A 20,216-nucleotide genomic window follows, 5' to 3' on the forward strand; every position below is an offset into this window, starting at 1 on the left:
CAGAGTCTTGTGTAGACCCAGACCAGGTGGCAGGTTCCATTCCCTGAAGGACATTAGTGAACCAGTTGGGTTTTTATGACAATCCGGCAGTTTTCATGGTCACTTTTCCCTCATGCCGGCCCCACAAATTACCAGATTCATTCAGCTCAATTTCACAACCTGCATTTGTGTTTTTGTGGATTCTCTCTCACACCTTTTTTTCTGTTTTAAATCAATTTCACAGGGTATTAGAAGGGGAGGATTTGCAGTCAGGAAACAGAAACAAAACATCACAGCAGAATCTGACATTCGCCCTGAATATCATTTGATTTTGAACATGGAAGGAGAAAGTACCGTTCACAGTGGAGAGAAATCGTACATGTGTCCTGTGTGTGGACGAGGCTTCAACCGATCATCTGGCCTGTCAAGACACAAGCGCAGCCACATCGGGGAGAAACCATGGAAATGTGGGGACTGTGGGAAGGGATTCAGATTCCCGTCAGAGCTGGAAGAGCATCGGCGCAGTCACACTGGGGAGAGGCCGTTCACTTGCTCAACGTGTGGGAAGGGATTTACTCTTTCAAGCTACCTGTTGAGCCACCAGCGAGTTCACAGTGAAGAGAGACCTTTTAAATGCCCAGACTGTGGGAAGTGCTTTAAAAGTTCCTGTGAGCTGATGTCCCATCAACGTGTTCACACTGACAAGAGACCATTTAAATGCTCTCACTGCGGTACTGGGTTCAGGCGATCATCTCAACTCACTGTACACCAGCGAATTCACACTGGGGAGAGGCCGTTCACCTGCCCCGAGTGTGGGAAGGGATTCACTCAGTCATCCCACCTGCTGACACACCAGCAAGTTCACACAGGGGAGAGACCTTTCATCTGCTCTGAGTGTGGGAAGGGATTCACTGCCTCATCCTACCTGCTGAGACACCAGCGAGTTCACACTGGGGAGAAGCCATTCACCTGCCCCCAGTGTGAGAAGGGATTCACTCAGTTATCTAGCCAGCTGAGACACCAGCGAGTTCACACTGGGGAGAAGCCATTCACCTGCCCCCAGTGTGGGAAGGGATTCACTCAGTTATCTAGCCTGCTGACACACCAGCAAATTCACACTGGGGAGAGGCCATTCATCTGCCCTCAGTGTGGGAAGAGATTCACTACCTCATCCAACCTGCTGGCACACCAACGAATTCACACTGGGGAGAGGCCGTTCACTTGCCCCCAGTGTGGGAAGGCATTTATTCATCCATCCCACCTGCTGACACACCAACGAATTCACACTGGGGAGAGACCATTCACCTGCCCCCATTGTGGGAAGGGATTCACTACCTCATTCAAGCTGCTGGCACACCAACGAATTCACACTGGGGAGAGGCCATTCACCTGCCCTCAGTGTGGGAAGGGATTCACTACCTCATCCAACCTGCTGACACACCAGCGAGTTCACAAGTAACTAAAGTGGTGGGATTTTTCTGTTAATCACATCCAGGTCTGAACCATGTTCATTGGGATCTGTTCCTGCTGATGTTAATAAACTACAGACCACTTAGGAGGGCGAATATTCTGGATAAATATCAAATAAATTAGTTTTGTGTTAAAGACACGATGTGTTGAATCTTTTTAAATCTCTAACACAAGTTCATTCCTTTTGAAATGCTCTCCCTCCATCCTCACCCCCAACAACTGGTGTGAGGATCTCATGGAGCTTCTTTGTCACTAAGATTGAGACAATCGGATGAGCTGCCTCTGTTGCTTCCCTCCTTTCCACTCGCCCTCCCTAAAGTTCCCCAATACCTGAGCCCTGAACTCACATCTTTCTGTAGTTTCCCTTCCATCTCCCCTCATGCCCTCTCAGAGCTCATCTTGTCCATGAAATTCATCTCTTGCTCTATTGACCCTACACCCACTAAACTACTGATCACTCAACTTCCCCATTTTCACTGAATATGTCGACAGTTTTCTCTCTCAAGTCCTGTCCATCTTTCCTTCAAATCTGCCATCATTATACCCATAGAACTATAGAAAAGTTACAGCACAGAAGGAGGCCATTTGGCCCATCTTGTCCATGCCAGCCCGAGGACACCCAGGTGCCCTTTCTAATCCCACCTTCCTGCACCAGGCCCATAGCCCTGTAGCTTACATCACTTAAGGTGCAGATCCAGGTACTTTTTAAAGGAGTTTAAAGTTTCTGCCTCAACCACCAACTTGGGCAGCGAATTCCAGACACCCACTACACTCTGCGTAAAAAAGTTCTTCCTCATGTTCCCCCCTACACCTTCTGCCACTTATCTTGAATCTACGGTCCCCTGAATCTAGAATTCTCTACCATGGGAAACAATTTTATCCTGTCCACTCTATCTATTCCCTTCATAATTTTGTACACCTCAATCAAGTCACCTCTCAGCCTTCTTTGTTCTAAGGAAAATAACCCCAACCTATCCAATCTCTCCTCATAGTTACACTTTTCTAACCCTGGCAACATTCTTGTAAACCTCCTCTGTACTCTCTCCAGAGCTATTATGTCCTTCCCATAATGTGGTGACCAGAACTGCACACAACACTCCAGTTATGGCCTCTCCAGTGTTTTATACAATTCCAACATTGTATCCTTACTTTTATATTCTATACCTCTGCCAATGAAGGAGAGCATTCCATATGCCTTCTTTACAACCTTGTCTACTTGAACTGCTGCCTTCAGGACCTGTGTACTTGTACGCCAAGATCTCTCACTTCATCTACCCCTCTCAGTATATTCCCATTTATTGTGTAATCCTTGTAACTGTTTGATCTCCCTAAATGTATGACCTCACACTTATCTATGTTAAAATCCATCTGCCACTTTACCGCCCACTCCACCAACCCATCTATATTGTTTTAGAGATTATGGCTATCCTTTACACTATCCACTACTCCACCAATCTTTGTGTCAGCTGCAAATTTCCCAATTGTTCCCCCCACGTTCACGTCCAAATCGTTAATATATAACACAAACAGCAAAGGTCCCAACACTGAGCCCTGTGGAACACCACTTGAGACAACTTTCCATTCGCAAGGGCATCCATCGAACATTACTCTTTGTTTCCTGTTACAAAGCCAACCTTTTATCCAGTTTGCAACATTACCCTGAATCCCATGGGCTTTTACTTTCCTGACCAATCTGCCGTGTGGGACCTTGTCAAATGCCTTGCTAAAATCCATGTACACAACATCCACTGCACTACCTTCATCAACCCTTCTTGTCACTTCTTCAAAGAATTCAATCAAATTTGTGAGGCAAGACCTTTCTTTAACAAATCCATGCTGACCATCCCTGACTAGCCCATGCCTTTCCACATGACAGTTAATCCTATCTCTCAGGATTGATTCTGCTAATTTGCTCACCACCGATGTGAGACAAACTGGCCTATAATTGTTTGGCATTTCCTTTGATCCCTTTTTAAACAATGGAACTATGTTTGCATTTCTCCAGTCCTCCGGTACCTCCCCTGTATCTAGTGAAGATTGGAAAATCATCCTCAGAGCATCTGCTATCTCCTCCCTGACTTCCTTCAGCAGCCTTGGAAACAATCCATCTGGCCCTGGTGACTTATCAACTTTCAAGGGTTTCAACCCTTCGAGTACTTCCTCTCTCTTTATGACTATCCAGTCCAATATCTCGCAGTGTTCCTCCTGGACTACTATATTTCCATCCTCCCTTTCCTTTGTAAACATGGAGACAAAATATTCATTCAAAACCCTTCCCACAGCCTCTGCATCTACACACAAGTTTCCATCTTCATCTCTGATAGGTCCCTTTTTCCTTAACTAACCTTTTAGCCTTCTTGAACCGTTGCAGTCTATGTGGTGTCGGTACGCACACAGTGCTGTTAGGGAGGGAGTTCCACGATTTTGACCCAGCGACAGTGAAGGAACGACGATATATTTCCAAGTCAGGATGGTGTGTGGCTTGGGGGGGGATCTTCCAGGTGGTGGTGTTACTATCTATCTGCAGCCCTTGTCCTTCTAGATGGCAGAGGTCTCAGCTTTGGAAGGAGCCTTGGTGAGTTGCTGCAGTGCATCTTGTAGATGGTACACATACTGTGTGAAGTTAAAGCACGTTGCTTGCAATCTCGATGTCATATTTGATCAGAAGGTGAGCTTCTGACCACAAATCTGCACTATCACTAAGACTGCCCATTTCCACCTCAGTAACATCGCCTGACTTTGCCCCTGTTTCAGCTCATCTGCTTCTGAAACTTACATCCATCAAACTGTTAACTTTAAACTTGATTATTCTAACACAATCGTGACCGGCCTCCCATATTCTACCTCCAGTAAACGTGAGATCATCCAAAAGTCTGCTGTCTATATCCTCACTCACACCAAGTCCCATTCGCCTACCATCCCATGCTTGCTGACCCACATTGGCTCCCGGTTCAGCAGCACCTCAATTTTAAAATGCTGATCCTTGTTTTCAAATCTCTCCATGGCCTCCCCTCTCCAAATCTCTATAATCTCCTCCAGCCCTACAACCCTCCAGGATCTCTGGGCCCAAGAACTGTCCCACATTCCCACCAAAGCTACACATCGATCCGCAGGAGCCTCCAGCCTGGAACTCGGAGTGGGAGAAGGGGGAAGAATGAGGAGACACAATATAGTCTGACACTCACAGCAACCTACAGTCTATTTATATTAATGGGATAGTGAGGCGGTTCAGAAACAATTCATTGAACTACAGAAAAGGTATGGCACAGAAAGAGGCCATTCAGCCCATCGTATCTATGCAGGCCGAAAAATAAAAAACTAGCCACCCATTCTAATCCTACCTTCCTGCACATGCTCCGTAGCCTTGCAGGTTACAGCACTTTGGATGCAGACCCAGGTACCTTTTAAATGAGTTGAGGGTTTCTGCCTCCACCGTCAAACCAGGCAGTGAATTCCAAACACCCACCACACTCTGGGTGAAGAGATTTTTCCTTAAGTCCCCTCTAATCTTCCTACCAAATCACGTTAAATCTATGGACCCTGGTAACTGACCTCTCAGCTAGGGAAAACAAGCCTTTACTGTCTATGCTATCGGGGCCCCTCATAATTTTGTGTACCTCAATTACGTCACCCCTCAGCCTCCTCTGTTCTAAGGAAAACAACCCTAGCCGATCCAATCTTTCTTCATAGCTGCAATTTTCCGGCCCTGGCAACATTCTTGTAAATCTGTCCTGCCACCTTCAGGGACCAGTGGACTTGCAGTCCAAGGTCTCTCACTTCCTTCAGCCCTCTCAATATCCTCCTGTTTATTGAGTATTTCCTTGCTTTGTTTGCTTTCCCCAAATGCATTACCTCGCACTTTTCTGGATTTAATTTCATTTGCCCTTTTCTGACCACTCACCAACACAATTCCTGTAGAAGATCTCATCAGGAAAACATTTTAGTTTCCCTTCTGTAAATCCTCCCCTTCTAACCCCCTGTAAAAGGAGTTTCCAAAATCCATTCCTGTCAGTCAGTGAGGCAAGTCTGGCCACAGGAGAGGTGCCAGAGGACTGGAGGACAGCCAATGTGGTCCCGTCATTCAAGAATGCAGGAAGGGATAAACCAGGGAACTACAGGCTAGTCAGTCTAACCTTAGTGGTGGGGAAACTATTGGAAGCAATTCTGGGGGATGGAATTAATCTACACTTGGAGAGGCAGGGATTAAACAAGAACAGTCAGCATGGTTTTGTTTAGGGGAGGTCATGTCTGGCCAATTTGATTGAATTTTCTGAAGAGGTGACCAGGTGTGCAGATGAGGGCAATGCATTATGACGTAGTCTACTTGGACTTCGGCAAGGCTTTTGATAAGGGCCCACATGAGAGACTGATAATGAAGGTAAGAGCCCATGGGATCCAGGGCAATTTGGCAAATTGGATCCAGAATTGGCTGAGTGGCAGGAAGCAGAGGGTGATGGTCGAGGGGTGTTTTTGTGACTGAATGCCTGTGTCCAGCGGGGTTCCACAGGGATCAGTGTTGGGTCTCTTGCTGTTTGCAGTATATATAAACGATTTAGACTTGAATGTAGGAGAATTGATCAGTAAGTTCATGGATGACACGAAAATTGGTGGGGTGGTAAATAGTGAGGAGGATAGCCTTAGATTGCAGGAGGATATAGTCAGGCTGGTCAGTTGCAAATGGAATTTAATCCAGATAAGTTTGAGGTGATGCACTTGGTATAGGACAAACAAGGCACGGGAATACACGATGAATGGTAGCACCCTGGGAAGTACCGAGGATCAGGGGGACCTTGGTGTGCACGTCCAATGGTCCCATAAGGTAGCTGAACAGGTAGATAAGGCATATGGGATACTTTCCTTTATTAGCCGAGGCATAGAATATAAGAGCAGGGAGGTTATGTTGGAACGGTATAAAATGCTGGTTTGGCCAGTTAGAGTGCTGCCTTTAGTTCTGGAATCCGAATTATAGGAAGGATGTGATTGCACTAGACAGAGTGCAGAGGAGATTTACCAGGATGTTGCCTGGGCTGGAGAGTTTTAGTTATGAGGAGAGATTGGATAGACTGGGGTTATTTTCCCTGGAGCAGAGGAGATTGAGGGAGGACATGATTGAGGTGTATAAAGTTATGTGGGGCAGAGATAGGGTAGACGGGAAGGGACTTTTCCCCTTGATGGAGGGATCAATAACCAGGGGGCATAGATTAAAGGTAAGGGGAAGGAGGATTAGAGGGGATTTGGGGAAGGATTTTTTCACCCAGAGGGTAGTGGGAGTCTGGAATTCACTGCCTGAAAGGGTGGTAGAGGCAGATACCCTCATAACATTTAATTTGGATGTGCACTTGCGATGCCATGGCATACAAGGCCATGGGCCTCCTGCTGGAAAATGGGATTAGAATTAGGTACTTGTTTGACCCGCGCAGACTCGACGGGCCAAAGGACCTTTTTCTGTGCTGTCGACCTCTATGACCCCAGGATAGAAATTTACAACATTCTCTCCTGCTGACAGGGATGACCGCGCATGCGCCCAGCTGCACATTGCCCTCCCCCCATAAACCCGGGTCCAGCAGGAGCTCGGAGCTGCCGCCCGCTGGGTATAAAGGCGGGACTGGGAGTTTGTTATTCGAGGTCTGAAGCTTAAACAGGGTATTTAAGAAGCCTTCCCGCCGCCACCTCCCCCCACACGGGTTCCATTCCTCTCCGCCCGCCCGCCGGCTCCGCTCCTCCCTTGACGTTTCTCACCTGATCTTGATCGAATTGAAATGAGGCCGTCCAATTTCAACAATCAAACTGCGCATGCTCCAGTCACAGCCCCGCCCAGCGCGGTGTCTCCTGTCGTGAAGATAGGGCACAATCTGGGCCCCGGGGAATGCTGGGGAGTAGCATCGCCATTAAATATCAATCTTTCAATAAACTCGAAATATCATTTTCATTCGATTGGAATTGCAGCCAAAGAGTTCGGATAATCTCGAAGTTGGGGGATGATAGGAAACTTGGAAGAATTGTAAACTTTGAGAAGCACAATGTTGAACTTCAAAAGGACAGAGGCAAGTTTGTGGAGTGGAGAGATAGGTGGCAGATGATGTTCATTGCGGAGAAGTGTGAGGTGATTTTTGTTTTTATTCATTCAAGGGATGTGGGCTTCGCTGGCTGGGCCATCATTTATTGCCCATCCCTAGTTGCTCTTCAGAAGGTGGTGGTGAGCTGCCTTCTTAAACCGCTGCACTTCATGTGAAGTAGGTACACCCACTGTGCTGTTAGGAAAGGAGTTCCAGGATCTTGAACCAGCGAAACTGAAGGAACGGTGATATATTTCCAAGTCAGGATGGTGAGTGACTTGGAGGGGAACTTTCAACTGGTGGCGTTCCGATCTATCTGCTGCCCTTGTCCTTCTAGATGGTAGTGGTCGTGGGTTTGTAAGGTGCTGCCGAAGGACCCTTGGTGAATTCCTGCAGTGCATCTTGTAGATGGTACACACTGCTGCAACTGTGTGTTGGTGGTGGAGGGAGTGAATGTTTGTGGATGTGATGCCAATCAAGCAGGCTGCTTTGTCCTGGACAGTGTCAAGCTTCTTGAGTGTTGTGGGAGCTGCACTCATCTACGCAAGTGGGGAGTATTCCATCACACTCCTGACTTGTACCTTTTAGATGGTGGACAGGCTTTGGGGAGTTGGGAGGTGAGTTACTCCTCGCATGATTCCTAGCCTCTGTCCTGCTATTGTAGCCATAGCATTTATATGGCTAGTCCAGTTAAGTTTCTGGTCAATGGTAACTCACAGAATGTTGATAGTGGGGGATTCAATGATGGCAATGCCGTTGAACATCAAGGGGAAATGGTTGGATTGTCTCTTGTTGGAGATGGTCTCTACCTGGCACTTGTGTGACGTGAATGTTACTTGCCACTTGTCAGCCTAAGCCTGGATATTATCCAGGCCTTGTTGCATTTGGACATGGACTGCTTGAGTATCCGAAGAATCGCGGAACAATGTGCAAACATCAGCGAACATCCCTACTTCTGACCTTATGATGGAAGGAAGGTCCATTGATGAAGTAGCTGAAGATTGTTGGGCTGAGGACACTACCTTAAGGAACTCCTGCAGTGATGTCCTGGAGCTGAGACGACTGACCTCCAACAACCACAACCATCTTCCTTTGTGCTAGCTATGACTCCAACCAGCGGAGAGTTTTCCTTATGATTCCCATTGACTTCAGTTTTGCTAGGGCTCCTTGATGCTGCACTCGGTCAAATGCGGCCTTGATGTCAAGGGCAATCACTCTCACCTCACCATGGGAGTTCAGCTCTCTTGTCCATGTTTGAACTAAGGCTGTAATGAGGTCAGGAGCTGAGTGACCCTGGTGGAACCCAAACTGGACGTCAATGAGTAGGTTATTGCCAAGCAAGTACCGCTTGATAGCAATGTCGATGACCCCTCCCCATTACTTTACTGAAGATCGAGAGTAGGCTGATGGGGCAGTAATTGTCCGGGTTGGACTTGTCCTGCTTTTTGTGCACAGGACATACTGGAGCAATTTTCCACATAGCCGGGTAGATGCCAGTGGGTACTGGAGCAGCTTGGTAAGAGGCGTGGCAAGTTCTGGAGCATAAGTCTTCAGTACTATTGCCGGAATGTTGAGAGGGCCTATAGCCTTTGTAGTATCTCGTGCCTTGACATCATATGGAATGAATCGAATTGGCTGAAGGCTGGCATTTGTAATACTTGGGACCTCCGGAGGAAGCCGAGATGGATCATCCACTCAGCACTTCTGGCTGAAGATTGTAGCAAATGCTTCAGCCTAATCTATTGTACTGATGTTCTTGGCTCCTCCATCATTGAGGATGGAGATATTTGTGGAACCTCCTCCTCCAGTGAGTTGTTTAATTGTCCACCATCATTCACGACTGGATGTGGCATTTTGGTAGGAAGAACATGGAGAGACAATATGAAATAAAGATACAATTGTTCAGGGGGTGCTGGAGCAGAGGGACTTGGGTGTATATGTGCATAAATCATTAAAGGTGGCAGGACAGGTGGAGAGAGCAGTTAATAAAGCATACAGTATCCTGGGCTTTATCAATAGGGGCATAGACTACAAGAGCAAGTAGGTTATGCTGAGCTTATATATGACATTATTTAGATCTCAGCTGAAGTACTGTGTACAGTTCTGGGCACGACAGGAAGGATGTGAACGTGTTGGAGAGAGTGAAGAAGAGGTTTACGAGAATGGTTCCAGGGATGAGAAACTTCAGTTATGAAGATAGAGGTTGGGACTGCTCTCCTTGGAGAGGAGAAGGGTAAGAGGATATTTGATAGAGATGTTCAAAATCATGAGGGGGCTGGATAGAATTGGTAGGGAGAAACTTTTCCCACTTGTAAAAGGATCAAGAATGAGAGGGCACAGATTTAAAGTGATTTGCAAAAGAAGCAAATGTAACGTGAGAAAAAACTTTTTCACACAGTGAGTGGTTCAAGTCTGGAATGCACTGCCTAGAAGTGTAGTGGAGGCAGGTTCAATTGAGGCATTCAAGAGGGCAGTAGATGATTATTTTAATAGAAACAATGTGCAAGGGTGCAGGGAAAAGGCAGGAGAATGGTGCTCAGTCAATGCTTATTTAGAGAGCCCTGCAGACACGACGGCTGAATGGCTTCCTTCTGCACCGTAACATTCTGTGATTATGTTTCAGAAAGTTAGTGCATGGGTCCTCTGTCATAGTGCTCTCCTGGATGTGAATAACAGCATCGATAACTCCCTATGGTCAAATGTGAGCCTACTGATGTGTCACCAAGTAGCATACATGAATGAATCTTCTTCCACACACACATTTATACAACCTCTCACCAGCCGGAATGTACCCATTGTGCAACAAATCCTTTGAAAATTTAAATATGGAATGTTTACAGGTGGGAAAACTGAGTAAATCACTTCACACACATGAAGTATCTGAATGGTCTCCCTCTCACGTTACTGTGCTGGTGTGTCAGAAAGAAGGATGGCTCAGTGAATCCCTTTCCACATGCAGCTGGTGAACAGCCTTTCTGCATTGTGAATGTATCCACGAGTTAACAGGGAATTGAATGTCACCCCAGTCAACAGTAACTACAGCATGTTGTATATAGCGCCTTAGCCACAGTAAAAAGTTCCAAATCCCTTCACAGCTGTGTTAACAATCCCCACACTAGTGGGTAGATTCCCCACACCTCTGTGCTTGTGTCTCCAATTTGGTTCCCAGAACAGTGCCATCATTTCCATCCAAAAATTGAAATGCACCTATTTTGCCAAGGTAAGTGGTCAATTCCGTGATGTAACACCCCAGTGGTTGTAAGCAGCAGATCATCTGGCTCAGTATGAGATGTGCCTTGTTAGATGGGCTAGGAATGTAGTATAAACACAGCCTGACAGATGCTTCATCAACTCCAAGTCACAGTCCACAGTTAAATGATCTGAGGGCCAAATGGACTCCTTTATCTCTCTCATTGCATATTGTTCGATAAGAATGAGATCACACCTATCTGATCATCTTTTATCAACTGGAGTAGGTCATTCAGCCCTTCGAGCCTGCTCTGCTATTCAGTTAGACTCTGGCTGATCAATTCATCTCCTCAGAACTTGAGGGACAATTTCCTGAACAGTTAGCTCCAACCAGTTATAGGGGTTATGAACAGCAGCAGAAACAAATGCAAACTGTCCGAATGAACATGGTTCAGACCTGGATGTGATTAACAACTGCAATAACAAGAGAATCCACCTCCAGAAGTTATTTGTGAACTCATTGGTGTCTCATTAGGTTTTGTGACTGAGTGAATCTCTTCCCACACATGGAGCAGGTGAATGGCCTCTCCCCGGTGTGAACTCGCTGGTGTGTCAGAAGGTCAGATGAATTAGTGAACCCCTTCCCACACATGGAGCAGGTGAACGGCCTTTCCCCAGTGTGACCACGCTTGTGTTTCAGGAGGTGAGATGAACTGCTGATTCCCTTCATACACACAGAGCAGATGAATGGTCGCTTCCCAGTGTGAATTCGCTGGTGTGTGAGTAGGTTGAATGATCGATTAAATCCCTTCCCACACATGGAGCAGGTGAACGGTCTCTCCCCAGTGTGACTGCTTTGATGACTTTCCAGCTGGGATGGAGATCTGAATGCCTTCTCACAGTCCACACACTTCCATGGTTTCTTGACCTTGTGATTCTCCAGGTTGGCCGATTCCATGTCAGTAGATCCTTCTTTTCAAATATCCTGTCAAAGGAGTTTACAAACATCAGCACTGTCAAGACAGGATAGAAATTCAGAACAGAAAATTCTATTTTCTATGGAGCATGTTTTCCTCACGTGTTCCTGCAAAGCAGTAAATCCTCATGCCACACACTTTCCCTGTCCCTTTACTGGAATCCAAACCCAGGGTTACCAACTGTTCAGTATTTTATGGGATTGTCCCTTATTTGAGTTAACTGTCCCAGGCTGCATAGTGCAAGGATGATGTTTGTCCCATAAATTGGACCTACATTGAACCTTATTCAAACTGTTCTGGCAGCCAAACCTCATCCCCACCCACCCTCACAGCTCTGGCAGCACCCCACTCAACAGCCTCCCTCAACACACACACATATGGACCCCATGGCAGGCTGTCCCTTAATTATCTCTGTGAGAGTTGCTCACCCTGCCAAACCCATCACATCATTTCCACCATCCTTTGCTCTGCTCCCAGTTATCTCCCTCTACTCTGGCTGAGTTCAGTTCTCAAGCCCCTCCGTGCAGAGTGAGAACAGAATCAATGAATCAATCATTTTCTCTCCTGGTCACAGGAACCCTGAAGCCCCGCCCACTCTTTGTTGTTTCACCAAGATGGCCGCACAAAGTTTTTAACTGCAAACGCGGGACCTGCAGGTTCTTATTGGGAGTTTGTTCTCCCAAAGCTGTAAATCCCCGTCCCACACACTCTCCCTCCTCCCTGGGCTGAAATCCAAACCCATCTCACCGTCTCCACCATTTCTTTCTTCCACTCCTAGTTTTCTCCCTCCCTCTCCTCTGCCTGGGTTCAGTTCTCCAGCTCCTGTCGGCAGACTGACAATAAAATCAATGAGTTTTATTGGAGGTTTGGGGCGGGTGTTTTTTTTTGCAAAAATATACTTTATTCACAAAATATCTTCAACAACATTTCAAACCATTTCAAAATCACCAACACAAAAATACAATCAGGTTCAACTTTTACAACGTATCACGAAATGCATTGATACAAAAAATGAATATTACATTCATTTGCAGACATTCATTTTGAGCTGTACAGCCCGAGGGGATTTAAACAGTTCCCAGTCCCTCGGTGCACTGTGGCAGAAAGGTCTTAGACAGCGACCCTTCCCCATTGCGCCTTTGCGGCGGCTGCCCCAAGCTTTAGTGCATCCCTCAGCACATAGTGCTGGACTTTGGAATGTGCCAGTCTGACACACTCGGTCGGGGACAACTCTTTGCGCTGGGAGTCCAACAAGTTTCGGGCAGACCAAAGAGCGTCTTTCATCGAGTTGATGATCCTCCAGCAGCAGTTGATGTTTGTCTCGGTGTGTGTCCCTGGGAACAGCCCGTAGAGCACAGAGTCCTGTGCCACAGAACTGCTCCGGACAAACCTCGACAGAAGCCACTGCATCTCTCTCCAGACCTTCTTTGCAAAGGCACAATCCACAAGGAGGTGAACAACGGTCTCTTCCCCACCACAGCCACCTCGAGGGCAACGTGCAGCGGGGGTGAGACTCCTGGCGTGTAGGAAGGATCTGACAGGGAGGGCCTTTCTCACCACCAGCCAAGCTATGTCTTGGTGCTTGTTGGAAAGCTCTGGTGATGAGGCATTCTGCCAAATGACTTTGACAGTCTGCTCGGGGAACCATCCCACAGGATCCACCCTCTCCTTTTCCCTCAGGGCCTCTAAGACGTTACGTGCCGACCACTGCCTGATGGACTTATGGTCAAAAGTGTTTCTCTGCATAAATTTTTCCACGAGGGACAGGTGGTACGGCACGGTCCAACTACTTGGAGCGTTCCGCGGCAGCGTGGCCAGACCCATCCTTCGCAACACCGGGGACAGGTAGAACCTCAGCACGTAGTGACACTTGGTGTTTGCGTACTGAGGGTCTACGCACCACTTGATGCAGCCACACACAAAGGTGGCCATCGGTATGAGGGCGATGTTGGGCACGTTTTTCCCCCCTTTATCTAGAGGCTTGTACATCGTGTCCCTGCGGACACGATCCATTTTCGACCTCAGATAAAGCGGAAGATGGCTCGGGTGATCGCCACCACGCAGGAGTGTGGAATGGGCCAGACCGGCGCCACGTACAGCAACAGCGAGAGTGCCTCACATCTGATGACCAGGTTCTTACCCACAATGGAGAGGGAGTGTCGCTCCCACATGCCCAGTTTCCTCTTCAGCATAGACACTCGCTCCTTCTAGTTTCTAATGTATGCTCTGTTCCCTCCGAACCATATCCCCAGCACCTTCAGGCCGTCAGCCCAGTTCTCAAAGAACATGGCCTCGCTCTTCCCACGATTTATCTTGGCTCCCGAGGCCAGTTCGAACTGGTCGCAGAAGTGGATCAGTCTGCGCACTGATAGCGGATCCGAGCAGAAGACGGCGACGTCGTCCATGTACAGGGAGGCTTTGACCTGAGTGCCTCCACTGCCTGGGATTGTCACTCTTCTTATGCCCGGATTCTTCCTGATGGACTCGGCAAAGGGTTCTATGCAACACACGAAAAGAACAGCCGAGAAAGGACAGCCCTGCCTGACTCGATTTAATCGGAAAGCTATCTGATTCCCACCCATTGACTGAGACTGCGCTACTGATGTTAGTGTAGAGCAGTTGGATCCAGGCCGTCGTTGGGGCCTCCAGCGGGTGTTTCTGAATCCTCCCCGCCCACCTCCCAGGGTTTCCTTCCTTCCCACAGATCAGATCCTGATTGACTGGAGCCCAAAGTGTAACCTCTTATTTATTGTCCCCCCTCCCCCATCCTCTGATGTGAACCATCCTCCACTCGCTGACCCAGGATGGCGGCCGTTAACCTGGGCCTGTTCCCGGGAGGGAGAAGCCCCGCAGCTGCAAACCAGGACCTGATAATTATTCATAACGGTTACTCCAGCTCACTGTGCCCGGGGAGTGATTGACGGGAGGGAATGACCAATGGGACGAGGGGATGGAGCTGGAGGACAGAACGAGAACGGCTGGTCCTCCAATCGGAGTGAACGAGGGGCGGGGCTGAGCCCATAAATCCCTCATTGTCTCCGCAGGCTGCATATTGTCCCCGATAAAGGTGGCGGCCGTTAACCCGGCCCAGTGTCGGCTAATGGTCCGAGCAGCTGCAGCCGGTTCAAATATTGTACCCGAGCTTCGTATTCGAGGCTTGGGGCCCTCACAGGGTGTTTGTGAAGCCTCCCACCCAACTCGTCGGCTCCATCCCTCCCCCATAACCCACCCGGCAGTATTTTACCGGCCGAGAATTTCGACACAAATCACCTCAGCTCTCTGTCCTCACCCGCACTGCGCATGCTCCAGCTCACAGAGCCCGCCTGATGGACGGCCGCTCTGGACCAATAGCAAGAGGAGGCGGGGCTGGATAACTAACTGTGCCTGGCCCGCCAACCAATCGGAATGAATGAGGGACGGGGCTGAGCCCGGATCTCCCTCATTGGCTGAAACTCTGCATCATTCTAAGCTGATTTGTCTCAAACTCCAGGAGAAAACTGGACCTTTCTGTTTGTGGCTTTAAACAGATGAAACCCTGTGGGTGTGAAGCAAACATTTCAACATTTGTTTCTGAAACAATAAAGGGAACATGATGAAACAATTCAAGGGCTGACTTGAAGGAATAACTGGGCGGACAGGGAATGTCAGCATTAGGACAAGGAGAGTCCCTGGTTTCAATAAATGAACCGGCAGAAGAGTTAGGACAGGCTAGGGAGCAGGTTAATACTGTCATCATTCAGAACGACAAAGACTATAAAGACTATACTTACCTGGCAGGGCAGAAACCTCGATCACAAATGGAGAAGGAGGAGGCAGCAGTGGGAAAGCAGCAGGGGGAGTTGCAGCTGGTGAAAAGAGCCAAACGGAAGAAGGGGCTAAGAAGGAACCAAGCCATTTCCCAGACAAGTGGCAAGAGGTGTCTCCCATCCGACACGGATGACAAAGGAAGCAGCTCTTCGGACGAAGAAGGGCCAGGGTGGCACCCACAGAAGAAGCGGCAAAGCTCTAGTGTGTTGGAGGACGAGACCCCCGAGCTCCAGAACATTGGAGACAAAGAAGAGACCAGCGCTCCCCAATTTTGTCCACAACCCGAAGAGGCCAGCGCACCCCAGCCCCAGGAATCTGGGAGCGGTGAGGTTCTCAGCACACCCCAGCTCTGGGAAGCCGGGAGCGATGAGGCGCTCAGCGCACCCCAGCCTCAGGAATCTGGGAGCGGTGAGGCGCTCAGCGCACCCCAGCTCCGGGAAGCCGGGAGCAGCAACGCCCCAGAGGGGGAGAGGATTGGAGAAGCTTCTCCAACAGAGGACAGTTCATATCCCGTTCTCTACACGAACCCCCAGATGCCACCTGAGCGGAACATCTCCAATGGGGAGTTTCAGGACCGTTTCCTCAGCCCATCCAAAGTGAAGCAATTTGAGCTCACCACGGGTATGAAGGAGCAGACTGAAGGTCTGGGGCCCTCAGAGACAATTGGTTTGGTAAGAAAATAAACACTTTAAAATGGGTGTAAAGATTGTATCCATAAATGTGCGAAGCATTAAATCTACTACGCGATGTGTTGCGACCTTGGACTACCTTGCCAAGGTTAAAGCTGACCTGTTGTTTCTGCAGGAGTGTGCGATACCACACCTCAGCTCCTACAGGCAATGGTCACGATGGTGGTCCCATGGGCCATTGATCTGGTCGGGCGGAAACGACTCTCGTTCCTCCGGCCTGGGTATTCTGCTGCGGGGAGGCAACTTCACCGTCTCCGAGGTTAAGGAGGTGGTGGGCGGACGCCTCCTCGTAGCAGACGTAATGTACAAGAGTGCTCCACTCCGGTTAATTAATGTGTACGCCCCGTCACAAGGGGCCGAGCGGCTGGAGGTTTTTCAGCAGCTCCCACTGCTGCTGGTGACCTCCAGGCCGGTCATTCTGGGCGGTGACTTCAACTGCATCATCGATGCAGCTGGACGATCCAGCAGTGTCGACAGCAGATTGGACACTACATCCAGATCCCTGATGGAAACAGTTAAGGATGCCAAGCTGCACGACATCTTCAGCAACCCTACAGACGGAGCGCAGCGTAGATACACCTGGTCGCGGCCAGACGGGTCCATTTGTTCCCGGATAGACTTCCTGTTTGTGTCCCGTGCATTCACAGTCAGATCCACCGACGTCAAGCCGGTGTTTTTCTCTGACCACTGCCTCCTACTGGCGGACTGCCACTTAGAGAAGGACCTGAGGGTGGGCAGGGGGGCATGGAAGCTAAATGTGCAACTGCTGACCCTAGAGAACATTGAGGAGCTCAAGAGGGATTACAAAGGTTGGAGAACCGTGAAACCCCTCTTTGAGTCCCTGACACACTGGTGGGAAGCGATCAAGGGAAACAACTAGAGGTTTTTCATCCTCAAAGGCACCCAGAAAGCTAGAAAGGAACAGAGGGAAATGTCTCGACTCCAGAAAAACATGCAGAATCTGCTCCGACTGCAGTCGATGGGGGTCGATGTCAAGGAGGAACTCCAAGAGGTGAAGAGCCAGCAAGCCTTGCACTTTGCCTCGGAGGCCTCCAAGATCATCTTCCGTTCCAGAGTCCGCTCCTTGGAGCAGGATGAGACGTGCTCACGTTTCTTCTTCCAAAAGGTACACAGAGAGCGCTCTGTGATCAGCAGCCTGAAGGAAGAAGACGGCTCAGTAAAGTCATCACAGTCCGGCATTTTGAGGATCAGCAAATCCTTTTATGCCGGACTGGATGACGTGAAGCCCACAGACAGCACGGCCTCCCAGTCCTTCCTGTCCTCTATCACGGAGGTCTTAGATGACAGTACACAGGAGAGCCTGGACAAAACGCTAACTCCTGACGAACTGACTAAGGCCCTTGAGTCCTTCGAGAAGAGTAAAACTCCCGGAAGCGATGGCTTGCCGGTGGAATTGTATTCGGCTCTGTGGGACTGGATCGGTCCAGACCTGCTAGAAGTGTACCAGAGTATGCTCCTGGCCGGCAGTATGTGAGAATCCATGAGGCAAGGCATTATCACCCTCATCTACAAACACAAGGGGGGAAGGGAGGAAATTAGAAATTGGCGACCTATTTCACTGTTGAATGTGGACTATAAGATTCTGTCCAAGGTCATCGCCAATCGGGTCAAATCCGCTCTGGAATTGGTGATCCACCCTGACCAGACCTGCACTGTGACGAGCAGGAAGATCTCTGACAGCCTCGCGCTGCTCAGGGATACGATTGCCTATGTACAGGACAGGGGTGTGGATATCTGCCTCATCAGCTTGGATCAGGAGAAGGCCTTTGACAGAATATCGCACACCTACATGGTGGATGTGCTCTCCAAAATGAGGTTTGGGGAGGGAATTCGAAATTGGATCCAACTGCTCTACACTAACATCAGTAGCGCAGTCTCAGTGGGAAACAGATAGCTTTCCGATTAAATCTGGAGTCAGGCAGGGCTGTCCTCTCTTGCCTGTTCCTTTCGTGTGTTGCGTAGAACCCTTTGCTGAGTCCATCAGGAAGGATCCGGGCATAAGAGGAGTGACGATCCCAGGCAGTGGAGGCACTCAGGTCAAAGCCTCCCTGTACGTGGATGATGTCGTCGTCTTCTGCTCGGATCCGCTGTCGGTGCACAGACTGATCCACATCTGCGACCAGTTCGAACTGGCCTCGGGAGCCAAGGTAAACCGTGGGAAGAACGAGGCCATGTTCTTTGGGAACTGGGCTGACCGATCCTTTGTCCCCTTCACTGTCAGGGCTGACGGCCTGAAGGTGCTGGGGATATGGTTCGGAGGGACCAGGGCATGCGTTAGAAACTGGAGGGAGTGAGTGTCTATGGTGAAAAGGAAACTGGGCATGTGAGAGCGACGCTCCCTCTCCATTGCGGGTAAGAACCTGGTCATCAGGTGTGAGGCACTCTCGCTGTTGCTGTACGTGGCGCAGGTCTGGCCCATTCCACACTCCTGCGTGGTGGCGATCACCCGAGCTATCTTCCGCTTTATCTGGAGGTCGAAAATGGATCGGGTCCGCAGGGACACGATGTACAAGCCTCTAGATAAAAGGGGAAAAGACGTGCCCAACATCGCCCTCATACTGATGGCACCTTTGTGTGCGGGTGCATCAAGCGGTGTGTAGACCCTCAGTATGCAAACACCAAGTGTCACTACGTGCTGAGGTTCTACCTGTCCCCGGTGTTGCGAAGGATGGGTCTGGCCACGCTGCCACGGAACGCTCCAAGTAGTTGGACCGTGCCGTACCACCTGTCCCTCGTGGAAAAATTTATGCATAAAAACACCTTTGACCACAAGTCCATCAGGCAGTGGTCAGCACGTAACGTCTTAGAGGCCCTGTGGGAAAAGGAGAGGGTGGATCCTGTGGGATGGTTCCCCGAGCAGACTGTCAAAGTCATTTGGCAGAATGCCTCATCGCCAGAACTTTCCAACAAGCACCAAGACATAGCTTGGCTGGTGGTGAGAAAGGCCCTCCCTGTCAGATCCTTCCTACATACCAGGAGTCTCACCCCCTCTGAACGTTGCCCTCGAGGTGGCTGTGGTGGGGAAGAGACCGTTGTTCACCTCCTTGTGGATTGTGCCTTTGCAAAGAAGGTCTGGAGAGAGATGCAGTGGTTTCTGTCAAGGTTTGTCCCGAGCAGGTCGGTGACACAGGACTCTGTGCTCTATGGGCTGTTCCCAGGGACACACACCGAGACAAACATCAACTGCAGCTGGAGGATCATCAACTCGGTGAAAGACGCTCTTTGGTCTGCCCGAAACTTGTTGGTCTTCCAGCGCGAAGAGTTGTCCCCGACCGAGTGTTGCAGACTGGCACATTCCAAAGTCCAGGACTACGTGCTGAGGGACGCACTAAAGCTGGGGGCAGCCGCCACAAAGGCGCAATGGGGAAGGGTCGCTGCCTAAGACCTTTCTGCCGTAGTGCACCGAGGGACTGGGAACTGTTTAAATCCCCTCGGGCTGTACAGCTCAAAATGAATGTAATATTTATTGTATGTATCAATGGATTTCGTGATACGTGTTGTCAAAGTTTGAACCTGTTTGTATTTTTGCGTTGGTGATTTTGAAATGTTTTGGAATGTTGTTTGAAGATATTTTGTGAATAAAGTATATTTTTGCAAAAAAAAAAGACTATAAAGCAGCGGACTGGATGCTACGTCCAGATCTCTGATGGAAACACTTAAGGATGCCAAGCTGCACGACGTCTTCAGCAACTCTGCAGACGGAGCGCAGCGTAGATACACCTGGTCGCGGCCAGACAGGTCCATCCGTTCCCGGATAGACTTCCTGTTTGTGTCCCGTGCATTCGCAGTCAGATCCACCGACGTCAAGCCGGTGTTTTTCTCTGACCACTGCCTCCTACTGGCGGACTGCCACTTAGAGAAGGACCAGAGGGTGGGCGGGGGGCATGGAAGCTAAACGTGCAACTGCTGACCCTAGAGAACATTGAGGAGCTCAAGAGGGATTACAAAGGTTGGAGAACCGTGAAACCCCTCTTTGAGTCCCTGACACACTGGTGGGAAGCGATCAAGGGAAACATCTAGAGGTTTTT

At 49.2% G+C, this 20,216-nt stretch overlaps 1 protein-coding gene across 1 annotated transcript in view; it reads left to right on the forward strand.

Moving 5' to 3' along the window:
* Window positions 1-328: 328 nt before the first annotated feature.
* The window catches only part of LOC144697805 (uncharacterized), a 174,435-nt gene continuing 154,547 nt past the window's right edge, over window positions 329-20,216 (forward strand). Inside the window, 2 exon segments of the mRNA XM_078569795.1 lie at window positions 329-1,434; window positions 15,801-15,807. Coding sequence (XP_078425921.1) covers window positions 359-1,434; window positions 15,801-15,807 — 1,083 coding nt within the window. The 5' untranslated portion in view covers window positions 329-358.

The sequence above is a fragment of the Cetorhinus maximus genome, chromosome 23 (genome assembly GCF_964194155.1).
Source record: "Cetorhinus maximus chromosome 23, sCetMax3.hap1.1, whole genome shotgun sequence".
NCBI lineage: Eukaryota > Metazoa > Chordata > Chondrichthyes > Lamniformes > Cetorhinidae > Cetorhinus > Cetorhinus maximus.